The 16,355-nt window shown below is 39.9% G+C and overlaps 1 protein-coding gene across 11 annotated transcripts in view; it reads right to left on the reverse strand.

Annotated features, from left to right (window-relative positions):
• The window catches only part of RUNX2 (RUNX family transcription factor 2), a 359,432-nt gene that overhangs the window by 149,167 nt on the left and 193,910 nt on the right, over positions 1 to 16,355 (reverse strand). For 8 of the 11 annotated variants that reach the window (XM_070074039.2, XM_070074031.2, XM_089333873.1 and 5 more), the window contains one exon: positions 3,545 to 3,706. The exons of 1 other annotated variant lie outside the window; for it this stretch is intronic. In XM_070074039.2, the coding sequence (XP_069930140.2) occupies positions 3,545 to 3,706 (162 nt within the window). Of the gene's footprint in view, positions 1 to 2,451; positions 2,521 to 3,544; positions 3,707 to 16,355 lie in introns of all 11 variants that reach the window. 2 more of the 11 variants (XM_089333877.1, XM_089333876.1) reach the window with 1 other exon arrangement.

Here is a 16,355-nt window from a genome sequence, read left to right on the forward strand (position 1 = left end):
AGAACACTCTCTCTCTCTCTCTCTCTCTCTCTCTTTCAAATAAATGAAAATTAAATAAGAAAAAGGTACTAGTAAAGAAAGATGTGGAAATGGATCCCCTGAATCATGGTTTTTCTCTGAAATGCTCTTTAAGGATGAAATGTAGTTTTTTTAGGAATGGTTCTTCTAAGGGATCTTTCAAGTTGCTTTTATTCCTATGATCCCCTGTTAATGTAAGTATATTATCATCCCCAGTTAATGTAAGCATAACTCAACATTTTCTGTTTTCTGACATAACTGAACAGCTATTTTTTTCTTAATGCTTAACTGACTTTTCTGTGATTGGCTCCCTATTGCTTTTAACTCTATTTACTTTAAGTCTATACAACAGTAATAATAAAGGCAATCATTTGAGTACTTACATGTACTAGGTATTATGTTAAGTACTTTGTGAATACCATGAGTATTAACTCATCTAAATATTTAAGTATTCAAAGGGTTTTTTATTTTAAATATGTTCTGTTGTAATTTATTTTGTTAAAATCCCATTCAAGAGTTTAGATTTTTATATATTTGATCCATTTAAACCAAAGTTTGCCTACAAATTATAAATGGATATTTCATTTTTATAAAATAATTTTAGCTTCATAATATCAACTACAATCTATTTGGCACAAACTGTGTCAGGTCTGTTGTAAGCACTTTATACCCTTGCAATAACCCTAAGAGATAGGTATTATATCCCTGCTTTTCCTAATAATAATAACTAAGTTTCAGAGAATTAAGAAGCTTGCCACATATATATAGGAGCAGGGATTCAAACCTGGAACCTCCAATCTTAAATATAAGTAATGAATTTTATTCTTTCTCACCCCAAATCATACAAGATTATTTTGTGCATTCCTCTAGAGAAAAGGATGAGAACTGTTCCAAGAATCATCTCTAAAAGTGACCATGGAACTGCCTGGGGATGAGGTTAGGGGTTAATAATTTAGCTGTGCATGTGACAGGGGAACAGTTTGATTTGGCACAGAACACGGTGAAGACTAGATGCACAGGGATGGACTTGATCCAAAGGATTTTATTCACAAAAGCAGTAAGACAGAAAAAAAACCAAAACTGTTCATTATTGAGTCTCACTTGTAGGAGCCTCTATGGCATGGACTTTAGGGACAGCCGTCCATAGGAAAGGGATAACAAGATAGAAATGTGCCTTTGGCACATGGGAACACATGAGACAGCAGCCTGTCCGAGGAGGTTCTCAGGAGCACGTGCCCAGGGAAGTGAAAAAGGTGCTCACTGCAAACGACACGGTCTGAAGTACAGCCCCACAGCCCACAGCAAGGCCAGGTAAATCAGGGCTCCTCCAGTTCCCTGACAGCCCACATCTAGTTGTTTCTTCCTGTTTCCCTACATGCTGACAAGAGGGATTTTCTGTTCCCTTTAATGTTTATATGAAACCTCCCACCCTGGCACCTTGCTACTTTACCAGCAACAACTCACAGAGATGCTTGGAGCAGGAGGAAAAAACCAGACTAGACTCAGCTGTAAACCAGTTTAAAGCAGAGGCTCATTACTACCTTCAGCTAAGATCAACATATGACTGGATAAATAACCAGTTTCTGCTCCCACCTCCTCTTCTGCAGAATCGAAAGACTGTGTTGTTTTAATGAAATGTTTACAGTATTCCTCAGTAAACTGATTCAAAATAATCTGGGTGCTCTATACTAGACATGTAAATGATAAATAATGAGTACCCATTCATACAGCATTTTTTCCGTGGTTTCCCAGTGAATTATTACATGAATAAGCCTCAGTGAGAAAGTTCTGTAGACAAGAGTCTAAAGCTACAATGGCTTCCTGAGGCTTGGTGCTTCCCCACTCCCCCAACCCCTCAATCTTATTCACAGAGGGTTGCGCAGATGGGAACCCCAGGGGATCCTCAACAGAAGCAAGTGTGTACAAGCCACAGTTTGTTCTATCAAAGTGTCATTCCAGCCCTGTGTAAAACAAAATGGATTTTCAGTGTGAAATACAGAAGGAATGACTAGAACTAACTCCATGCCCTGAAACACTGTGCCTTCAACCTCGCATCAGCCCTTGGTTTCCTCCCTGGGCCTTAGTCCTGCTTTCCTATGTCTTTAACTGATGTTTGCCTAAAGGAGATGGTGAGTCCAGCCAAAGGGGAGTAAATAAAATTCTATACTCTGCACAACGTGACAATAAATACCATGTGATTCATAAAAATAGTAATAGCAGTCATAACGAAAAGTGGTAACATGGTTTCCCAAGGAATCTTACAGTTCTCCCTCCACCCCTCTTCTTTCCCTACTCACCCCCACGAGAGTCCATCTGCAGCAGAGTATGTGAAGGCACTAGGACCAGAGAGCCCTTTCCTGCTATTTGCTTGAGAAACAAAGCTTTCCCTCCTCCCAAGTTGAAAGAAATAAAGGAGTCTGAACTAACGAAAACCTGCAAGCCTGCTGGTGGAGCTTCAGCTTGTCAGTGATGCAACTCAGCGGAGTGAGTAACGGCTTCGAGCTTTGCAGAAAATGAGAGAAGGGAGAGAAACAGAGACAGGAACACAAAGAGAAAGAAAGAAAGGCATTAACCTGGCCAGGAGTCACACAGGTACTTGGGGCCCGAACCCAGAGAAGAGTGTCTGGCAACATGGAATGCAGTGGGGTGTGTGCCTTTTTTTGTTTGTTTTGTTTTGGGGGCCAGTGTTGTAGTTCCTATAGCAGAGCATGCTGAGGGCTTTTCTTCCTTATTTGCAAGACTCATACCTTTGGCCAAGGGTCTTTAACTTTTCTGTCATGGACACTTTCTGGCTCTCTAGGATGAATTCTCCAGGAGAGAGAGGGAGGCAGTCAGGTCATTTAGCACTGCCACGGCCCCCATAAGCCACAGACTTTTGTGGTGCCTATGGCATAATCTGCAGGCACCGGACTGCCACACTGAGAGTGACGGCAGGGTGCTGTATGCCTCATAGAGAGGCTGCCCTGTTGTTGGGCTGGCTGCTCAGAGGCCAGCTCTGAATTGTCTCTCAAGACTCTCCCAGGCCTCACTGCACTTTGAGTGACTAGTTTCTGACAAGGACCCTAAGTTGGCAGGTGCTATCTTCGGGAACTGACTAACTTGGACTCCTGGGATTCATGAGCCTTTAGGAATGGAGGACTGTGCCACCCAAGCAGTAATCCGGCTCACAGGCAGATGTTAGGAAAAGAGAGGAACACAAGCAGAAGGAGGCCTGGCTAAGACCCTCAGGAGAAGGTCCTAGTCAAGAGGTAATGGGCACCAAATGGGATACAATTCAACTGGGTGGCATTAAATGTCATCTTAAGAAAAATATGCCACCTCTAGTGGATTTTCAGTCCCCTGACTTTAAAACACTTGAGTGTTTGATAACCCCATAATTCAGAAGACCCAGTTTACCCACTGCCTTACCCTTGCCCACATGCCTCTAATAGAATTGCTGTGAGTGTAGATCAGACAAAGCTTGGCCCATCCCACTTCCCTGGACCCCTGCACAGGGGTAGGTGTTTAGTTCAGGCATCATCTTTACCTGAAATGCGCCTGGGCACGTCGGTGATGGCAGGAAGCCCAGTGCCTCGTGTGGAAGACAGCGGGGTGGTGGAGTGAATGGACGGGGACGTCATCTGGCTCAGGTAAGAGGGGTAAGACTGGTCATAGGACCACGGCGGGGAAGACTGTGCCTGCCTGGGGTCTGAGAAAAACAAGAAGGAAAAAAACCTTTACTGGACCAGCCACTGCAGTCTTAGAAACATGCAACCCAAAACTCAGGACAAAGCAGAAAAATATGAAAATATATAAAAAATAACATTTGCTTCCCACAACCTCACCCTTTCACTCCCTGAATAGCACCAAGCAGCAAAATGGATCATGAATAAGGACCGTCTCTCTCTCATATAAATATTTGCATTTGGCAAGTCTAATGGTCACTTAGAAAACAATCTGCCTTGGTTATTTTTACCAGTGGAATTATGTCTTATTTATGTTCTGTGTTCTCCGAACTTCCTCCATCAAACATATATTATTTATATATAATATACATAATGATATAAATCTTTTTAAACAATTAACTTGCTTAAAGAACATACAGACTGTGCTCCTACTGCTATACATCCAGTAGAGAAAGGAAAAGATTGGAGGGGGCAGCTCCTAAGATGAACAGAAAGGAAGGGAGCAGGTTATATTGTTCCCATGCTAATTTAAACCAGAAAATAACCTTTAGGGAAAAGATAAAAGTTAATTTCAAGGTCAACTACCATTTAAAATTGCAAAGCTTCATCACTATCCAGTTTCAATGTTATACATATGATTTTCTAACAGTAAGAAAATGACCCAAAACAGGAGAACAGGGAAATGTTTTTAATCCTACTGGAGTCTGTCTTTAAAATGTCACGTGTTTGGAATGTGGCCTAGTGTTACCTACAGGCACAAATAAAAGTAGTGGGCAGTCAACTGGGTAGAAGTATTGCTGAACAATGACAATATGTTTTGATGTATCTCTATAGAGTTTCTTGAAGGTACAGATTTAAGGTCCAGTAAACTGACTAACAGACTAGTCTACCTAGGAACAAAAGGTAAATTTAATGTATATTTCCAAGGCAAAGAGGCACACACTATTTCAGAGTTTTGCTTCTACTTGGGAGAAAATCAAACAAAATCATAAGCAATTTTCTCTTAAAATATGTTCTTGTGCTAATTTTTAAATTTTTATGTGAATTTTTAGAATTCTAATAGACCAAGCTATTCACAGGGCAGCTTGGTCTATTAAAATTTGCTTGTACTTCTAAATGTTCAAAATTAGGCCTCACTACTAATCTCAGGAGTAATGAGACTCGTACTTTCTAGGTGATCTTGGCTTAATGGCTCAGTCAAGTTTCTCTGAGTCTGTTTCCTTATCTGTAAAGGGAAAAGAGTTAATAGCTGAAATGCAGGAATATGAGAATTACATGACAAAACTATTATGAAAAGAGTAGTACAAGATATACTCAAAAATGAATTCTTTCTTTAAAAAAATTCTTGGTAACACAGGTCTATTTCCATTAAGACACCTGAACTGGAGCTCATACATTTGGAGTAGATTTAGTTACTCCAGTGTCATCTACCACTCTTTGATAATGAAAAGCGTAATTTTCAAAAACAATATATTTGAACAGTCAAAGTTGAACTCTTACAAAAAGAATCTATGACAAGGCATGAGTTTTTCCTAAGATGACTCCTCTTTCCTCCCGCCATGGAAAAATCCTCTTGTTTATTTGATTCAACAAAAATAAGCTGCACAGGAACAAGTTTAAAGTCCAGAGAAATATACAGTTTGCTTTACAGTTATGGTATCTGACATAGCAAGCTTCTCAGTTTTTCTAGAGTCAAAGCGATTAAATTTCAGCTATATCTTATTTATTTGTTCAATTCAGACACAATTTATTTAAAGACTGTACAAATAGGACATATTTCCTTGAATCGAAATAATTAAATACACTTGGATATTTATCCGATATTTGCTGACATCAAGAAATACAGAGAAGACTTTCATCCAATCCAATTTTAAGGAACAGGTACCTGAGTTTTCAATTTGAATAAAAGTATACTATTGTAAGTGTCTGACATAAACTTTCTTTCAAAGAGCTAAAGCATATTTAATCATTATGAATTTCTGTATTTTAAAACTCTCAAGGCTGAGATGGTATAGACTGGCAACATTTCCAACTTTGAGTGATGGCCATGCTATGTATCTGATAATGACACACTTCCTTGTCATACACCATATCGTAATTCATTGTTCAGAGGAATGGTAAATGATCTTCAAGTGGAAAAAGATTCATTCCTTATAGCACAGGAAAGCAATTTCATAAAGGCAAGCCTTTCTCTCAAACAACATTGGGCACATGGGACTCGCTTTTGGATTTGAGTTCTAATCTAATTTCACCAGATGACTTCCTGGGCAAGCAGTTTAACCTGTACAACCATTTCTCTACTGAGCAGTATCATTATCAGCAGTATAGAGCTTCTGGCCTAAAAATAGGAAATTATACAAACAAATGTAAAGAATGGCTAAAATGATTAAAGTTATTTTAAATATATGAATATCTCAAAGGAATTAGGGTATTTAATTTGGATGCAGGAAACAACCTTACAGTTCTCATACAGGCAGGTATCTCAGTACAGTCAGAAACAAATGGGCCTTCTACTCTGAGTGGGAGTTCCAGCTGCACTATTTATAAGCTGCAGAATCTCAGCTGAGTTAGCAAACTCTCTCTCAATCTCAGTTTCCTTATCTGAAAAATGATGCAGCATAACATGGTAAAGCAAACAGAGCAAAGTGGCCACACATAACAACCAGGCAGAGAGGCCACAGCCTGAATTACGACTCTCCACCATGCATTTTTAGGGCCTCAGTGACCATGTGAAAAACAGGGATAGTGATATTTATTGGGATTTTTCTGAGCTTCATGTGAAGAAGGCCATATCTGACAAGGCATCTGGTACTCTCAGCACATATCAGCACATAGTAACTACATAATAGAGGTGCTATCTGTAATATGAATACAAAAATGACTATATCATGTTTGCTTGAAAAAATTAAATGAGGTAATGTAGTAAAACCACTTTGATAACTGTAAAGTACTATATTTAAACTATTATTATTCTCTTTAGGAGCTCTGTTTGGTCAAGAGTCCCTACCAGGTGACCTGAGGTAAGTTTCTTTTGGTTGATGAATTTTAATTTCCTCATCTGTAAAATGGGAATGATAATACTATCTCAGGTGCTGGATTTGTCCAGAGTTGACCTTAACAATTTTCAAGATCAAATTGAAAGGTCAGAGTTTGTGAACTCAAGAGGCTTCCATAGCCTTGGCAGCTCATGACAAGAGCCTCAGGTGATTACTGATATCATAAATAAGAGTGTCAATTGTTAAATCAACAAGAGAAGTCATTGTGCACTTGCTCCCCATGTAGGACCTCTGTCTTTAATGTGGTGTACTATGAGAATTAATGGTAAAACTAGTCTGCAAACAGTACTTAATACTTTGTGTGTCTGTGTGGGTGCAAACTGTTAAAATCTTTACTTAGTATAGAGTTGATCTTCTGTATATAAAGATAATTAAAACTGAATCTTAATGAAGAATGGGATGGGAGAGGGAGTAGGAGATGGGATGGTTTGTGGGTGGGAGGGTGGTTTTGGGGGGAAGAACCGCTATAATCCAAAAGTGGTACTTTTGAAATTTTTATTTATTAAATAAAAGTTTTCTATAAAAAAGATCAAATTGAACATACTTAAGCATAAATAACTGTAGGGTCATAAGCTGGAGAATATGTCTATGTTAGATGTGCAGACAACTTTGACAATAATTTAACCTTAATCATGTTCATTCTTAACCTTGGTTTCTTTCCAGAAGGAAAGTTCTAATCTTTTTAGTTCATTTTCAAATACTGCACACTTTTATATTCTCAACCTTTAGTGGATAATAATGGCTAGAAAATATCTTGACTTACTAAATGCTCTCGTGCCAAGAAAATAGTATATTGTAAATATATAGCACAGCATATTTGCCTTTTTATGGACGATTACTAATGCCTACAGTAGAGAAAAGTCACCTTAACTGGATCTCGTAAATAATTTCTGAACAACTTCCTGAAGAAATCTGAGACTTCTGAGATTCACTCTTAACTTGGATGAATCAGAGGACGTAGGTTGCTCCCTGCAGACCCTGAAGATGAAACCAGTGAGGAAATGGTCCCTAGCACTATGACAGCACATGAAGAACTACCATCTGTCTGTAAAGTCAGGCTACTGATTAGAGCCCTTGGGTCTGCAACTGTACCCTTCCAGAAGAACTGTGGCTTCCTTTGTGAAAATAGAGAAAATTTAGCTATTGTGACTTCAGGTTAAATTCTGTCTGAGGTGGAAAGTATTGAGAACCATAAAAAGAAAACAGTCATTTGACATAGGAATCCCCTCAGGACTTGCTCCAACTGAAGCAAAGTCTGCCACAAGCGTGTACTTGTGTTTTCACTGAAGCTCTAAAGTCAGAGATGAACTGTGGACAGGTGCGTACTTGTATAGCGGTTAAATGCTTGAGACTCCCACATCTCTTACTGGAGTGTTTTCATTCAATCCTAGTTCCACTCCTGATTCTGGCTTCCTGATGTGCACCTGGGAAGCAGAAGGTGATGCTTCAAGTATTTGGGTACCTGTCACCCACATGGGAGACTTGAAATTGAATTACTAGCTCCGGGCTACAGGCTGGCTCAGTTCCCAGCTGTTGTGGTTATTTGGGAAGTAAACCAGCAGATGGGAGATCTCTCTCTCTCTCTCTCTCTCTCTTTGTGTGTGTGTGTGTGTGTGTCTCCCCACTCGCATCCCCAGCCATTCAAATAAATAAATCTACAAGTTTTTCAAAAGATCTGCTACCTTAAAAAAGAAAAAGAAATGAGCCATGAAGGACCAGTGTCAGAGCTGCCTTCTGGGGGATGCTGTTGTTTCAGTTCAGACTTTGTGGAGAGAGGTTCCATCTGCTTTCCATGCTATAAGCTCCCAAAACATAAAAGTATGGCGGGTAACATATTCAGAGGATGCTAAAATGATAATTGAGAGGGGGTGGCTCTTGTCTCAAGGTGTCTTTTATGAGGCAAAAGTGAAGACAACCATTCATTTAAACTTGAAGATATGAGGAAAGTAAACAGTCTTCTTTGAGCTGAAGTTCAATCATGAGAATGGGTAAGGAGAAAGGGTGGCTGCAAACTCCCTAAAATGATGCATAAGGAGTCAAGTTCCACGAGTCTCCATACTTACAAATGACTCAAAAGCCAAACTTCATGTCTGCCTAATTAAACCCTAAATATTTGGGGTCCCAAAAAGAGAGAGGAGGATAGATGGTTAGAAAAAAAAAAGGGCTTCCAAGAAAAATGAATTAACTAAATGAAATCATATAGGATTCTTTTTGAATGAAAAAGTTTGAGCAGGAAGAGAGCTTTGTAAAAACCCAGTAAGAGGTATGCATGGTTGCTACTAGCAAGTCTCCTTTTTTAAGCACTTTGGCTAAACACATGGGGGTATAAAGGAGGGTCTGCTTTCCTAAGCATCACTTACAACAAGCACACCACGGACATGGAGGTAGGCTTCATGGCTTCGCGCAGAAATGGAAGGAAACAAGTCAACAGAGGCAAAGCCCAAACCAGCACACAAAAGGCTTCTTCCTGTTTGTGCTGCCAGCAGGCTTCAGTGTGATAGGAAACTATGACAGCCAGTGGTCCCTGCCAAATCAGGGTGTCTGCAATGAGCACTGCAATGAGTACTGGGGGAGGAGGGCACAATTAGGGAGACCCACATTCCCATCCATTATCCTCCACCCATTTCTCCTTAATCAGGACTTAAAATAGACTAAGCAAACTTCAGATATTTCTTGAGAAAAAATATATAAACAGCCTCTCCCAAGCATGGGAAGAACCCTGGACTACATAGGCTTTGGCACCAACTGTGTAATCATGAGCTAGCAATTTACCTCCTCTGAGTGTCTTTGTTCTCACAAGAATGCATGAGTTATCTCTAAGATATTGTCCAGCTATGAAAAGCTATGGCTCATTCCACTCAGAAAAATGAGCTTCCTAACCTCAGTCCTTTCTAGAGACACCTCCCATCACACAGTGTCTTGGCTCGTGTCAGCAGAGAAGACCTAAGAGCAGAATCTGACTCCCCATCTCGTCCCTACCAGGGTCTTCTAAAGCTGACCAAGGTGGCCACCAGACTCCATTTGTAAATCAACCTAACTTATTTAGAGCTTTAAAGTAAAATTTGAGAAAAATGCAGCCAACTGGATAAAAACTTGTTGCTATATAAATACATACACATACACCAAGCATGATAACAGGTTTGTAACAATGCAAACAATGTGAGAGGCAGGGCTCAGATCTTGGGAGACAATTTCAGGGGAGAGAATGAGGAATGGTATGTGCAACCTAAGGTATCACATCCTGTGAAAAGAGAAACCAGGAGGAAGAGGCACTGTTAAGACAAGGTGATAAGGATCTCATCACTAGCACCAAGTTCAATCTTACAGAAAAAGAAGGGCTTTTCTTTTTAAAGGAAAAACCCAACAAAAGAGGCAAGGGGTTATACCACATGTCACATCTGGGCTAGCCTCAGCCTTGGCATACCCTGGACCTAGATGGTAAGACAGTGGAGGGAAGAGAACAACATACAAATGGGTACGACCTGAACTTGAAATGTAACTGGGATCCGTGCTGGCCAGGAGAATGACTCATAGTTCAAGTCACATTATTGAAGTGGGTGTAGTAAATTCAGGTTCACATCAGGGTGGAGTCAGTATCCTGGGGCTCAGATAGAACAAGCGGGTGTTTCAGAAAGTGCCTAGGCACTGTGATACCTAATGTCAGATATCCACGCTTCTAGGAATTGTCTCCTAGTCATTCATTCCTTTAAAATATATTTACTGAGTCACTCTGGTGCTGTGGTAGGCACTAAGGATGCTAATGAAGAATAAAGGTAGGCTTTGTCCCTGCTCTCACGGAGTTTACAGTCAGGTAGAAGAGACTGGCATTAATCAAATAATGAGGTAACTGTTGCAGATATCCATGGCACCCTGAGAACATGCCAACCTGGGCATCAGGACATCTTTTCTTAGGTGGTTATGATTAAGTCAAGACCTGAAGAAGGAGCAGAAGTCCAAAGAGATGAACAGATGGGATCAAGAGAGCTTTTAAGCAAAGAGGATTGCATGAATCCAAAATCCAGGAAGGAGGTAGCTGAACTGTTTTTAAGCGCTTGATAGAAATCCAGTGTGTTTGGAGCACTGGCAAAAAAGTTCAAAATAATGTGAGATAAAATTGGAGAGCAGGAAGGGTATGCAGAACCTGCTGTTTAGGACCCAGCACAATAGGATGGGTATGCAGGAAAAACGGCAGCTGAAGTGGTGCTGCACTCAGAAAACTGGAAGGATCCTTACGGCACTTGGCTGCCTTCACATATCCTGACCACTGGGACGAGGTTCCTGAGGTGCCCCCATGCTGAACCAGGACTGGCTCTTGATGTGCACAGTGAACTTGGGGTAACAGGCTTGGGCCTACAGCTATGAGGGGTTTTGGTGAGCTCCACCTCTTACACGCTAATTCAAGGGTAAAGCCTGGCCATCTATACATTTAACCAGTTCCGTGGGTGATATTACTATATGCCAAAGTTTGAAAACAATGGACACAATCTTTATTAATGACAGTTGAAAAAGAAAATTACTCAACACTACTTTGATTTAATCTTTCCTATCAAGAAAGATCTTCAAATAGAAAGAGCAGAACAAACACAATTAAGAGGAAATTTAGGACCAAGAGAGGTGAAGAGATAAGGAAGAACAGCTTGCTGCTCTTGATGGAGTTAAGTCTCTGTCCAAGATGAATGATATCCCACAATACTGAAAGAATGTACGGCCACTAGCCGGCAAGAGCAATTTATTTGACAGGAGCTAAAATATTTTTCCTTATATGAAGTAAAATATGTCCCCTTGTTAATTCCATTCACTACTAATCTTAAGTTTTGCTTTCTTGAATCACTACTCAATATGACAGTTAAATTATTCGAGGATAATCCCTTTAGAGCTTACTAGAGGGGCCAGCATTATGACACAGCAATACTGGCATCCCATATGGGTGCTGGCACAAGTCCCATCTGCTCCATTTCTGATCCAGCTCCCTGCTTATGCATCTGAGAAAGCACTAGCCCCGCCCAGCCCTGGCCATTGTAGCTATCTGGGGAATGAAGATATCTCTCTATCTGTCTCTCTCTCTCTCTCTCTTTCTCTCTCTCTTTCTCTGTTTCTGTCACTCCCTCTCTCTCAGTAACTCTACCTTTCAAATAAATAAGTAAATATTTTACAAAAATAAAAAAGCTTATAATGTTAAATGCAGTAGGTTTTGTATTCTCTTACCCCATTTCCCTTATTCTGAAAAATGGCACAGCTATTAGTAAAATCTAACTGTCAACTAGTTTTTTGGAGCCCTTGTTGATGATGACATTTTTGCAGTCCTTAAAAAATCACTTTCAAAAACCTATGTACAGGGGCCAGTGCTGTGGCATGATGGGTAGAGCTGCCAACTGCAGTGCCAGCATCCCATATGGGCACCAGTTTGAGTCACAGCTGCCCCTCTTCTGATCCTGCTCTCTGCTATGGCCTGGGAAAACAGTAGGGGATGGTCCAAGTTCTTGGGCCCCTGCACCCATGTGGGAGGTCTCGAAGAAGCTCCTGGCTCCTGGCTTCAGATCAATGGAACACTGGCCATTGCAGCCAACTGGGGAGTGAACCAGGGAATGGAAGACCACTCTCTCTCTGCCTCTCCTTCTCTCTGTGTGTAACTCTGATTTTCAAATAAATAAATAAATCTTAAAAAAAAAAAGCCAATGTACAAACAACTTTTTACACCTGAACTCCACAGAGACCATCAGAAAGCAGATGGGATCCACTAAAAACCCATTTCATAGAATTACTGGAACAATAGATTAGAAGAAAGCTCATCAATCTACTATGTATCTGGACCTCAGCAAAGTAAAAGTTTTATCTCTAATGTGATTTATCACTAGTTAGTTAAAAGGCCTACAAGGAACTGGTTGCTAATATAGATCATAGTTTGGAGATAAGTATATAGTGGCATCACAGTTTTAATATGTCCAGCATTTTTACCAGTCTTGAATATATTACCTTGGAATATACTAACAGACTATTAGTCGACCCTTGCTGACGTGGTCAGACATGGCTAGAGGACTGTGTTCTTGAGTGTTCCAGACTGAAGAACACTGGAGAAAACAGTACAAGGTACAAGAACCCCCTCTAGGAGGAATGATTGAAGAAATAGCAAAGAGCTCCCATCCAGCCTAAATCTTTCCACATGATATTCCTACTTCCCACTTGAACTAGAATTCAGATTTTCCCCAGATCTTTCCTCCTAATCCTTCTATTTGGCTACTGGTCAGTCTCTAACTAGATGGGTTAACTCCAGAAGTTCTTCCATCATTGCCACCATCTACCAAACTATAAGACATTCCCACCTTGGTAATTAGCCCAATATCATCCTTGTTTTCCTGACTTGTAATGAGTCCTATGAAGTCCTAGGAGAACATGTCATTCACACGGATGACTCATCAGAGCATAGCCCACTCCTAGCCACAAACTGCAACTGCTGCAGTAGATAACCATGCTGACGGCTCTTCTAGCCTTCTCTGTCCTCAGCTGGGTCCTCAATGATGTTTATCCAAAGTCATGCTCCTGTCGCACTATTCACCCCAGTGACAGCTCCAGCACTCTCACCCCTCCCTACCTGAAATAATCCTGTCAGCTTTCACCTTCCTGAAAAACTGATGTATAATATAAGCTCTGAGTTTTTCACACATCTCCTAATGCCTCCATTCTCTTATTCACTAAATATTATTCATAGTACCAAGTATTCTGTTAAATCTGCCTTTTAAAGATTATTAAAGGGCACTGTGGCACAATAGGTTATCCTCCGCCTGCAGTGCTGGCATCCCATATGAGCGCCGGTTCTAGTCCCAGCTGCTCCACTTCCGATACAGCTTTCTGCTATGGCCTGAGAAAGCAGTAGAAGATGGCCCAATTCCTTGGACCCCTGCACCCATGTGGGAGACCCAGAGGAAGCTCCTGGCTCTGGCTTCAGATCAGTGCAGCTCTGGCCGTTGCGGCCATTTGGGGAGTGAACCAACGGAATGAAGACCTTTCTCTCTGTCTCTCCTTCCCACTGTCTCTAACTCTAGCTGTCAAATAAATAAATAAATCTTTAAAAAAATAATAAAGATTATTAAAGGGCCAGTGCTGTGGCATAGTAGGCTAAGCCTCCACCTGCGGTGCCCGCATCCCATATGAGTGCCAGTTTGTGTCTTGTTGTTCCTCTTCCAATCCAGCTCCCTGCTATGGCCTGGGAAAGCAGTAGAAGGTGACTTAAATGCTTGGGCTCCTGCACTTGTGTGTGAGACCTAGAGGAAGTTCCTGGATTCTGGTTTCAGATCAGCCCAGCTCCAGCCATAGAGGCCATTTGGGGAGTGAATCAGTGGATGGAAGACCTTTCTGTCTGTATCTCCCTCTGTCTATAACTCTACCTCTCAAATAAATACATAAAATCTTTTTTTACAAAAACATTATTAAAGCAGACTGTTTACAAACCATTAAAAGGCAAGTCCTAGGCCAGGCATTTAAGTATTCCAGTTAGCACACAAGTAAGATGCTTATATCCTATATTGGAGTACCAGGGTTGGATAAATGGCTCTAGCTCCTAACTCCAGCTTCCCACCAATACAGAAAATGGGAAGGAGCAGTGATGGGTTCTTGTCACCCACATGGTAGACTTCTATTGAATTCCCACCTTTTAGCTTCAGCCTGGCCCAGTCCTTGCCATCGGGAGTATGTGGGGAATGAACCAGCAGAGGAGAGTGCTGTCAGTGTCTCTGACTCTCAAATAGATTTTTAAAATATTTTAAAGTCCTTATCACAATAAGCAAAGCCCTAGAAATAATGTAAAGGTCATAACTGGAAGTGAATCCATACACTCTTATTTCTAGAATATTTCTGTATAAATTAAAATGTAATAAAATAATTTTACCCTGATAGTACCTATAATATATTACTGTTATGAACACTGCAGAGTCACTGTACACTAACTCTCTCAAAGCTTCAGATGTCTGTCTATGATCAAACATGAAAATATATCACCAGCATCTGTCATATCAAACTGTGTGCCTGACTTGCCCCTCTCCTGGATTAGCCCAATAGGTTGATTATTAACTTTAACATTGGTCTTCTATTCTGATTCTTTGCCAACACAGAGGATTAAAGCAGAGAAATAAAGATCACTAGAAAGCAAAACCAAGGAAGTATAGCCATCCTAATATGAAACAAAATAGACTTTAACACAAAAACTTCTAAGAGAGACAGAGAAGGGCATTATGGGATGATTAACAGATCAATTCAACAGTAAGATGTCAATATTGTAAATGCTTACACACCCAATGCCAGGGTGCCTGGCTATTTAAAATAAATGTTAATGGATCTAAAGGGAGACAGAGACTCCAATACAATAATAATGGGGAACTTCAACACCCCACTTTTATCATGGACAGATCAACTAAACAGAAAATCAACAAAGAAACAAAAGAGCTAATAGACACTATGGACCAAAATATTTCATCCCACAGTTGTAGAGTATCTATTCTTCAGTGAATGGAACTTTCTACATCATATGCTAGGCTATAAATCAAGTCTCAGCAAATTCAAAAGAATCGAAATTATACCATGTATCTTCTCTGACCACAGTGGAAAGAAGCTGGAAACTAACAACTTAAGAAAGTCTAGAAAATATACAAACACATGGAGACTAAACATCATGCTCCCAGTGGGTCACAGAAGAAATCAAAAGAGAAATAAAAAAATTACTGGAAATAAATAAAGATGACAATATAACATATCAAAACTTATGGGATACAGCAAAAGTAGAGTTAAGAGGGAAGTTTACAACAATTAGTGCCTAAATCAAGAAATCAGAAAGGCATCAAATTAATGGTCTATCAATGCATCTCAAGGTCCTAGAAAATCAACAACAAACCAAACCCCAAATTAGTAGAAAGAAAGATATAATTAAAATTAGAGTAGAAATAAACAAAATTGAAACCAAAAAAAAATCACTGAAATGAAGAGCTGTTTAAAAAAAAATCAACAAAACCGATACACCTAACTAACCAAAAAAAGAGGTAGAATATGCAAATCAACAACATCAGAGATGAAAAAGATGTAACAAGAGATACCACAGAAATAAAAAGAACCATCAGGAATTACTACAAACATCGATATGCCAACAAATTGGAAAATCTAGAGGAAATAATAGATTTTCTACCAAAATTGAGTCATGAAGGCATAGAAAACCTAAACAGACCAATAACCAAAATGGAGATTTAATTGATAATAAAGACCCTCCTAACAAAGAAAAGTCCAGGCCAGATGGCTTCACTGCTAAATTCTACCAGACTTTTAAAGAATTAGTTCCAATTCTTCTCAAACTATTCAAAACAATTGAAAGGCAGATCAGTATTACCTGAATTCCAAAACCAGAAAAAGATAGAATAAAGAAGGAGAACTATAGACCAATATCCCTGATAAAATGGATGCAAAAATACTCAACAAAATACAAAATCAACACACAAAAATCAATAGCCTTTGTATACACAATGCCATGACTGGGAAAGAACTTGTAAGATCAGTCCTCTTTACAATAGCTACAAAAAAAAAAAAAAAAAAACTTAAATACCTTGAAATAAATTTAACCAAGGATATGAAAGATCTT

Source organism: Oryctolagus cuniculus, chromosome 5, assembly GCF_051225735.1.
Source record: "Oryctolagus cuniculus isolate XC-2025 breed Fujian yellow rabbit chromosome 5, ASM5122573v1, whole genome shotgun sequence".
Classification (NCBI taxonomy): Eukaryota; Metazoa; Chordata; class Mammalia; order Lagomorpha; family Leporidae; genus Oryctolagus; species Oryctolagus cuniculus.